General features: G+C 43.7%; 1 protein-coding gene across 1 annotated transcript; it reads right to left on the bottom strand.

The window, feature by feature from the left end:
* Positions 1 to 1,189: 1,189 nt before the first annotated feature.
* On the bottom strand, positions 1,190 to 6,935 carry mmp11a (matrix metallopeptidase 11a). Its single transcript, XM_061279172.1, has 8 exons — positions 6,667 to 6,935; positions 4,628 to 4,857; positions 4,031 to 4,174; positions 3,508 to 3,641; positions 3,163 to 3,413; positions 2,543 to 2,747; positions 2,122 to 2,382; positions 1,190 to 1,711 (listed from the first exon to the last, which is right to left on the bottom strand). Exons 1-8 carry the CDS (start codon positions 6,808 to 6,810, stop codon positions 1,593 to 1,595), a joined length of 1,488 nt encoding a protein of 495 aa, XP_061135156.1. The 5' UTR covers positions 6,811 to 6,935; the 3' UTR covers positions 1,190 to 1,592.
* Between the last annotated feature and the right edge of the window lie 1,990 nt (positions 6,936 to 8,925).

The raw sequence follows: 8,925 nt of genomic DNA, 5'->3' as shown, positions 1-8,925 counted from the left end.
TGTTTTTCTTGTCAATTCTTGAAACTCAGGAGGCGGCCATGTTTTCTTTTCCTGCTTGACACTAATTTCAAAATTCTGAGCTGGGGTGAAGGTTTCAAATTAGGGCTTCAACCCAGGGTTAAGGTTTCAAATTAGGGTTTGAAACTAGGATTGAGAATTTCGCATAGGGTTTCAAAGTCAGGGTTGGGGTTTTCAATTAAGGTTTCAAACTAGGGTTAGGTTATGTTTCAAATTAGGGGTTTTAAACAGGTTAGGGATTTAAAGTAAGATTAGAGTTTGGACATGACTATGAATAAGGTATCAAATTAGGGTTTCAAACAGGTTTAAACTAGGGCGAGGGTTTCAAAGTAAGATTAAAATGTCAAACTAGGGATAAGGATTCAAATTAAGGTTTCAAATAAATTAGGGTTTCAAATTATTGGTCGGCTTGTATAGTAGGGTTTTACTAAGATTAATATTTCAAATTAGGCTTCCTGTTTGTAACTGTCATGATTTAATTTACCCATGTTTATCTTAATGTTGTGCAACGTGTGTACATTTTTAAATACTCACATTCGTTTGGGTTATTATGCCTCCTACTGTTCAGTTTGGGGATCGCATCGTGTGGCAGGAAGCAGTTAAAATTGTTTGGGTAATTGCGACAGGCGTGTGAGGAGAAGGACGGAAGCGTAAGATGCATGCACATGCAAACAATTTGGATTACTTGTATTTGCTCCTGAATTGCTGTTTGGAAGGCGAAGCGGTAAGAGTCCATATGTCGTACTTTGTGTATTTTTGTTCTAGTTTTAGTCGACACACAAGATTAGGGTTTCAAAAAGGGTTGATGTTGAAGTTAAGTTCAAACTATGGTTAGGGTTCCATAGTAGGGTTTAAAACAAGGAATGAGGCTTTAAAGTAGGGTTTTGAATTAGAATGTGAGTTTCAAAGAACAATTGGGTTTCAAAATAGGGGTTTTAATTAGGTTAGGGTTCAAAGTGGTGTTTAAAATAGTGTTCAGGTTTAAAAGTAGGGTTCTGAAGTAGGACTAGTGTTGCAAAATAGGGTTAGGGTTTCAAGCGAGGCTTTAAAATACCTTAAAACAAAGGATTAAGGTAGAGTTTTAAAGTAGGTTTAATTTTTTAAAGTAGGGTTTCCAAACAGCAGTATGGTTTGAAAGTAGGGTTACAAATGCAAGTTTCAAGCCAAAATATTTAGTTTCAAAGTTGTTTTATTTTGAAAAACTGTTCAAACATTCTGAACACGTGTTTACGATTAAGTAGCAAAATTAGTAAAAAAAAGAAAATTATATTTACAAAAAATGTTTGTGTATAAATATACAATATCATTACGACAATAATCATAAATTGTACCTTAATTGTTAATGGGTAAATTCATAACATGTGACTCTCGCGTAACAAGCGCTCGTCAGTGACCTGCACCGACAAACACGAACGCGATCCTCGAACATGTGACGGCGAGGCCAAGGTGTCTGACTTGACCCCGGAAACCGATGGAAGTGCGTTTGGCTTGCAGACGGCGTCAAATGACGCCTTTGGACATCAATGTGGGAGCGCCTGGGGTCGGGGGATTGGGAGACGGCAGCCTGATGGCGGTCACACGTTTCGACAGCCGAAGAAGTCGACGCCCACGTAGCGGGGGTAACCCTCCAGAGAGTTCATCGCCACTGGGTCGAATTTCCAGTACTGCCGTCCGCGGATGAAGTGAGCATAGCCTGTCGAACAACATTTAGTTCTTAGCGTTACACACCAATCCAAATACGAGCATCTTTAGGGCATTAAAATTCAAACGGCACTACAAGGCATTGTCGTTTCAAAACCGATTGTAAGGCATTACACGGAAAGAATGAGCATTTCTTTCCAAATAATTCTGCTTTTTCTCATTGAATTGGGAACTGTTATCGGAATCCATTTATCAACAGTGATGTCATAGTACCGCCCAAAGTTTCTCAGCAATGGCGCTATTGGTTTAGCCTTGTTGTTGCCTAACGAATTGTAACCCAATCAAAGCACCAATCTCGTTTTACGCGCTAAATAGTGTTCGCGTTTTTTAACAAAATAGAACTCATCCAAAAACAACTTGCGTATGGTCCTGAACATTTGTACTGCAACATTTAGCTTGTACCGTAAGCATCTCGGAAGGTGGCGTCCACGTCGGCGGGGATGCCGCCCCAGTCGCTCATGGCTCGCGGGTACGGCGATTCCAGGCGATTGTGTTGCGGGCTGAAGCGCCAGTAGTTGCCCGAGCCGAACAGGTAGGTGTTGAAGTCCGGGTCGTCACCCCAGCGCAGCGTCGCCCGGACGGCCGCCTCGGGCAGCCCAAGGGCCCGTACGGACTCGGGCCCACGCACCTGCATCTGGGCGTCGAACACCCAGTAGTTGTCACCTACAAGAAGAGAAAATATCCTCGAACGAAATTTCAAAACCGTTCATTGGGCCCAAAATGAGCTATATTCCGTTTTAGTTATTTGAATTATAATATTTAAACTGTATTTCATGTCTTTGAAATGTTTCTTACAACATGGCATGAATTGATTAAAGCGTACCTTGAAAGAACCAAATGTTGCCTGCTTTGTCTTCGAAGGCGGCGTCTACATTGTTGCGAATCCCTCGCCAGTGACGTGACGCTAAGGCGGGATAGCCGCTTTCAAGATGGCCGTCACGGATGCGCCACACGTATCCCGACTTGAAGAAGAAAAGTTCGCCACGGATCATGGACGCCGCGTCGAAATCCGTCTGGCACGCGTCGGGCTAAACGAAACAACACATCGGTCAAACTGTAAAATGCAGCTGACGTACATTGATTAGCTTGAACACCTCCGCGGCTGGCAAACTGTTAGCATGGCTAACCTTCAATGTTTGCGAGTAAAGCTGAAGTAATACATTTGGCTAACTATTTGTTTAATAACATGCTCGCCGGTGTGGCTAATTTTCTATTTATACCTGCACAATGAATATTCATTAGCCTGTTAACTAGCCAACGTGATATATTCAAAAGCATTGCTAACGTATTTACGATCTCGCATACTTGCCTTGCTACTTGTTTACCTATTAGCATGTTTACTTGGCAGCATGTCATTCCAGCTTTAGTTTACCTGAAGGGTACTGCAATAGCGTGTATCTTAGCATATTGCTAACGCAGCCACGATAAGGTAAATTAACTCACATGCGGGAGGATCTCGTTTGTCTCGGGATGGGACTGTGCCGGAGGCGGCAGCGGTGTAGTGGGCAGCGGTGTGGGGCGCGTCCGGAGTCGCGTTCCATACAGGTACTGAATGCCGCGCCGATCGTCAAGGCTCAGCCTGAGCGGATACGAGAAAGAGTAGTAGGCGGACATGATGGCTCCGGGCTCCTTCGAGTGAAGCAGGCCCAGGACGTGGCCGAACTCGTGAGCCGCCACCTGGAGAAGGTCCGTACCTATAGAAAAGACGTATGACTGTTAGTGTCATTGTATGGTGTTTGTTAGCATGATGATCATTAGCATGACTAATGTTGCTGCTGTTTGTTTGACCCATGTGGTTTCCGAGTGTCCAGGCCTCGTCGTAGTCAAAGTGGACATCTCCTTGTCGACGTGTTGTGGGGAAGAAGGCGTGAGCCAGGATCCCACCCGGGCCATCGAATGGGAGGTTGTCACCGTGCCAGTACCTGTGAGTCAGTAAAATAACAAAAAAGTTTAAGATTTTGTCTGTATTTAAAGCATGTCACAAATATACAGGAATTTGTTTTATATTATGAGAAAAAAACTTATAAGAAAAACTGAACTAACAGCAGTTATTTTGTACTGTTTGAATTCTATCACAAAATCTATTTTTTGGGAGAAAAAAAGAAAACCAGAATGATATCTTATACCCAAAATATTCAGAGTAAAATAATAATTATGATTGAATGAGAATTAAGTTGTAATTAAGGTAAACATTTTAAACTATGGTTTAAACCACATTAAATAAGGTATTTGTCAGTGAGACGGCACCGTTACAGTGGCACGACGTCCTAGCCAGGAAGTGTTTACTGGGAAATCACAATTGCTCGGGTACCTGGCGAAGTCGATGCGGATGTCAGCTTTGCCGACGTGGGTCTCGGTGAAAGTGAGCGGCGTCACGTCGCTCCAAATCTTCAGAGCTTCACGAAACACGCGTCTCACTTGTTCCTCGTCCATCTGCCACGGGAAGCGCACGATCCTGACAAAAACAGCCACCACCATATTTTTCATTGGACTAGGCACAATTTACTCGCAGTTGTTATGAGGCCTAATAATACGTAGCAACAGTGCATCACATTTATAGAGCACCTTTCTGGACAATCAAAGACGCTTTGCACAATTCACATTGGCATAAAATAGTTTGATGGGACTTTGGATAAATACACAAGTGATATGATGATCATTGAAACGCACTGTTGAACTTGGGGTCTAGTTTCCTGATTGCTTACAATTCACTCACTTTGTTGTTCATTTTTGCTAACGTACTGTTTAACTCGTAGTCTGACTCGCCTTCAAACTTGCCATCCAATGGTAACTAGCTAACTTGATGGCTAACTCTTTAGCTCGCCGTCTTAACTTGATGCCAAACTCAGTGGTGTCAAACTAAAATCACCAACCCAAGCCACCCGATTAGACATGAAGAGCATCAAACCTGTAGGTGAGGTTATTCTTGTCCAGGCGTCCCCCGTAGAGGACAAAGCGTCTGCGCCGGTACCCTGGTGGTAGGAGACGTGTCCGCTGGCTGCCAGGAAAGTCAGGAACTCCGCAACGGGGACGCTCCCCCGGCTTCAGAGTGCCGTTTGACAGCACGGCATCCTTGAGGAGATTGTGGACCTGAGGGAGCTTGACTCGCTTCTTCAGCTCAGGAAATTTGGTAGAGACCTGCGACCATGAGTTGGAGCCAGTTAGTGCTAAGAAGGCGGGTTAAGTGTTAGAAGGAGAAATTATGGACTGATCCTGGCGGGTTTGCGAGATAAACTCAAAGATCACACTAAGAAAGTATTTGATGCTGAAACAAAAATGCAGATCATCACAGATCTGTTTGGGCAGACTCAGCTGCTGTTGCTGTCTGTGTTTGGCCCCGCGCCAGGTAACCATTAACCTGACACTTTCTGCTGAGCGAGCAAACACGGGCAAGAGCGGCTGTCTTTTTTTAATCGTGTTACAGCATGCGAGTTGCAAAACATCCAGTCTGCGGAGCGAGATGCGGCGGCAAGCAAGTCCGCACACGAATGCATTGCAAGTCTTGAGTGGCACCTGAAATCAGGTCACATGGGAAGTGCTTAGATCTTGGATGATGCTGCGGCTGGAAAGTCCAAATTGATTGAAATAATTGATTCTGTGAACAGACATCGCTACCTTTTACACACCTAGCGCGGGCTAGCGTGATCAATGGCCACAGTCTCCATGTGCCTTTTTAGTTTCTGAATCGGAGTCTTTACATTTTTGAAAACTCAAGAAATCATCTAAACTTGAAAACCCCGAAAATATAAGACAAAAACAATTATCACAAATTATGATAAAAAATACATATTAAAAGTAACACAGAAAGTCAGACAAAAAATATAATAAGTGTTTAACACACAAAAAGTAAGAATAACTATTTGTAAAAAAAATAAAAAAACACCTCAAATATGCAACGATGATAATTTGACAGCCAGGGAAAGCCCGCGTGTGTTGTAACCGGAGACGGCGTGTAACGTTGCTGCGCAAGGCGTGCACGGGCCTGTCAACACGCGGCAGACATAACAGGGTGATCCTGGCAGGGACAGCACGCGCGCCCCAATAACACACTCCGGGAAAACAACCGCTTGTGACACTTTTTTTTCTGTCATTTAAACATAAAAAAAAAAGGAAATTTAAATGTCATGAAACTTATGAGCAATTGTTAGCCGCCTGTCATTTCCATCTTACTGTCACCAAGGATGTGCGGTCAGGGGAGGCAGGGGAGGCTCTGCCTCACCTGTCATCTTGACAAGTACAAATGAATATTATTTGTCAATTGATTTCTATATAGAACTAATTCTGAACATTTTTATAGTCAAAATTGCTGAAATTGGATATTTCCTGTTCAAATACAAAGGGCAAACGCTTTATTATTTTTTTTTGATAATGGACATACAACTACAGTAAAAGGGCACAGGTTGAGGCAGATAGTATTCTGCCGCACTGAAGGGGGCGTACGTGAGTCAACAGGTGATAAATGCTGCTTTTTTGCTGGAGGTAGACGAGACAATGGATGTCACAAATAAAACACAGATGTCGGTTTTTTTGCGCTAGGTAGCGAAAAGTGAAGTGAAGGAGGCATTTTTGGAAGTGATGTTAGACAAGCCCCTGCTGTAGCTACGTATGTTTGAGAAATGCAGTAGTGAAAAGCTAGTCGCTCAAACTTATGACAGAAAGAAATTAAATTAAAGGTGCCTAAACTAAAGGAAAATAAGGATTGTTACAACAAAATAGCAGATTTGTGTGGGGAAGAATAGGCGCATGGACTTTATCTACAAATAAAGGTAAGGCCACAAACTGTGTGCGTGTGCGTGCGCGCACGCGCACCCAATTGAATAAGCGATCCTTTTGGGTCCATTAACTTGTAAACCCGATTCTTAAGGAGTCAGTGCTTCACCAACCATGAACCTCACCGCACGTCACCGAAGTCATGTCAGGTCCAAAACAACAACAACAACAACTCACCGGTGTCGCTTTGTGGTGGTGGCCAGTGACGACGGGCTGGCGCACGGCGGCAGCGCGCGCGTACTCGGGCCCGAGCACGGCGAGCGTGAGGATGAGGAGCCAGCGGCAGAGGAGGGCGCCGGACGCGTGCGCGCTCGTCCGCATATCGGCTGGCTGCAGCTCGTCGTGACGCGCGCTTGGCCGCCGCTTCAAGTCGTCCGCTGCAGACTTACTCCGCTTTAAATACCGCCTCGATGCTTCTTTGTTCTCCACGGGCCACCGTATACACACAAACTCACAGGCTGCGCGTTTGTTGGTCGACACCACGTGACTGTTAACCCCCTGCGTGCCCCATACTTTCACTTTGAAGTCTAACGCAATTTTAGCAATATTTGACATGGGGGCCATCATGGAGAACCCCTCAAAAGAACCCCTCAAAATGGAGAACATTTTAACTACAAATGACTATTGTGTGACAAACTTTGGTTTCATAATGTCATGAACTGCACTTTAAGACAACACCAAAATTTGAATGCAAACTCACACAAAATATTGCACAATAAGATGTGTGAAATGTCTTCAAAACAAAGCGGACTTTTTGATGTGGGTTAGTGCCATGATCCTTTTTCCATCAGGGGAACTTATATTTTTGCAGCTGGGACTTAAAAGCCCTTCTAAAGAGGGTCCGAGGAGTAAGGGGGGGCTGGGTTCAAGGGGAACCACCTCAAGCAGGAAAAAGGGGGGGGGGGGGGGTGAATAAATCCCTTCTGTGAATCACATTGAGATCTTTAGTGAAATTATAAGTGCTAATAATTGCACGTGGACGCTCAGCTTTCATGAGCAAACATGAGAAGAAGCCGCCAATAAAAACTGGCAAGAACCGTCGACCCAGGAAAGAAAATAAATATTAGAATCCTCACAATAGAGGAAATCTTCATTATGTGATGACAAGGAGTAATAAAGCGTATCGGAAATCGAAACTCAATTTTAATCAGAAAACTAGTAACAACTTTATTGCAATGATAAAAAAATCAATTAAAAAAAACCATCCTCAAAGCTCGTTTGAATCAGCAACATGAAATTTGGGAAGCCTATCATGAATAGTCTGAAGAATCTATACTTGATGTTCACCGCGGGACATTTGTGTTCCATACTCAAGAACGACAAAGAAGCGTGTTGCTCAGTCTTAATGACGTGAAAACGCACATACATTGCACACATGTCTCCAACTACTTTTCTTTATGAGGCAGTGAAACCAAGGCTTCCAGCACACGACCGACCGATCGCCATAAAGAGAGAAGCCAGCTTAGGCGTCAGGTTGCAAATATCTGGAATGACTCAACTTGGAACGAGAAACAAAGCAGGAGCTGAAAGGACCCAACACAGATCCCCTTTCATTTGCAGTGTATGAGTTAAGAAGCCATGATGGAGAAGACAGAGAAAGTCGGCCATTTTGGTTAGAAGTGGCCGTTTGAGAGTTAATAAATTAAACAATCTTTAACACAAGACATGCACCGGTTCAACTCTGCCCATGTTTATCAATCATGCAGGCGTCTGCTCAAAGCTCATCGTCAGCATGATAACATGCACTCGTTACTTTATTCATTACAGCAATAAAAGACATGGAGTGATGCCTCCGAGCAATCTTCTGACCTACTTAGTTGTGAAGTTCTAGTCAAATAATATCAAGATATGTGATGTGGTTGTTTTTATGGCCACACCTCTTTACTGCATTTATTGCTACCGCTAACGTACAAAGCATTGAAATTATGCCAAAGTCAATTTCCGCAAAGATGGCTGCTGACATTCAATGCAGAATTTTTTCTTTGTTGAGATTTTTGGCAAATAAAGCTGTTCACCTAGTAAAATAAATGCCCTGCATATGTTGTTGATGTTTCAATTGCTGGCTGAGTAAAGGACTAACTTATCTTATATCAGAGGCCCGCACAAATACCACTGAAGCGACCCGCATCCGCTAAAAGACGACATTGACGATAATCTGAACGACGATAACATCAATGACACACACAAATGTCAAAAAGGTTCCCTACGAGGTGTGCTGGGGGCAGCGTCAAGAGGGATGCCTCCCGCAAGTAGGATGACTTTCCATGAAGCACAACACTCCAATGAACTGTTTTCTGGGGTTTGTGGGTGGTCCTGAGGCGCAAGGTCAAAGGTCACAAGTGAACTGGCCGTCGTGTGTGCGCTGATGATGCATTGTGAGACAACGGGAGCGGCAGAATCAAGCTTCCTATCTTGAAGAAGCATTAGCAAAGTTTT

The sequence above is a fragment of the Syngnathus typhle genome, linkage group LG5, assembly GCF_033458585.1.
Source record: "Syngnathus typhle isolate RoL2023-S1 ecotype Sweden linkage group LG5, RoL_Styp_1.0, whole genome shotgun sequence".
Taxonomy (NCBI): Eukaryota; Metazoa; Chordata; class Actinopteri; order Syngnathiformes; family Syngnathidae; genus Syngnathus; species Syngnathus typhle.
This window is presented reverse-complemented; position numbering and strand designations above follow the sequence as displayed.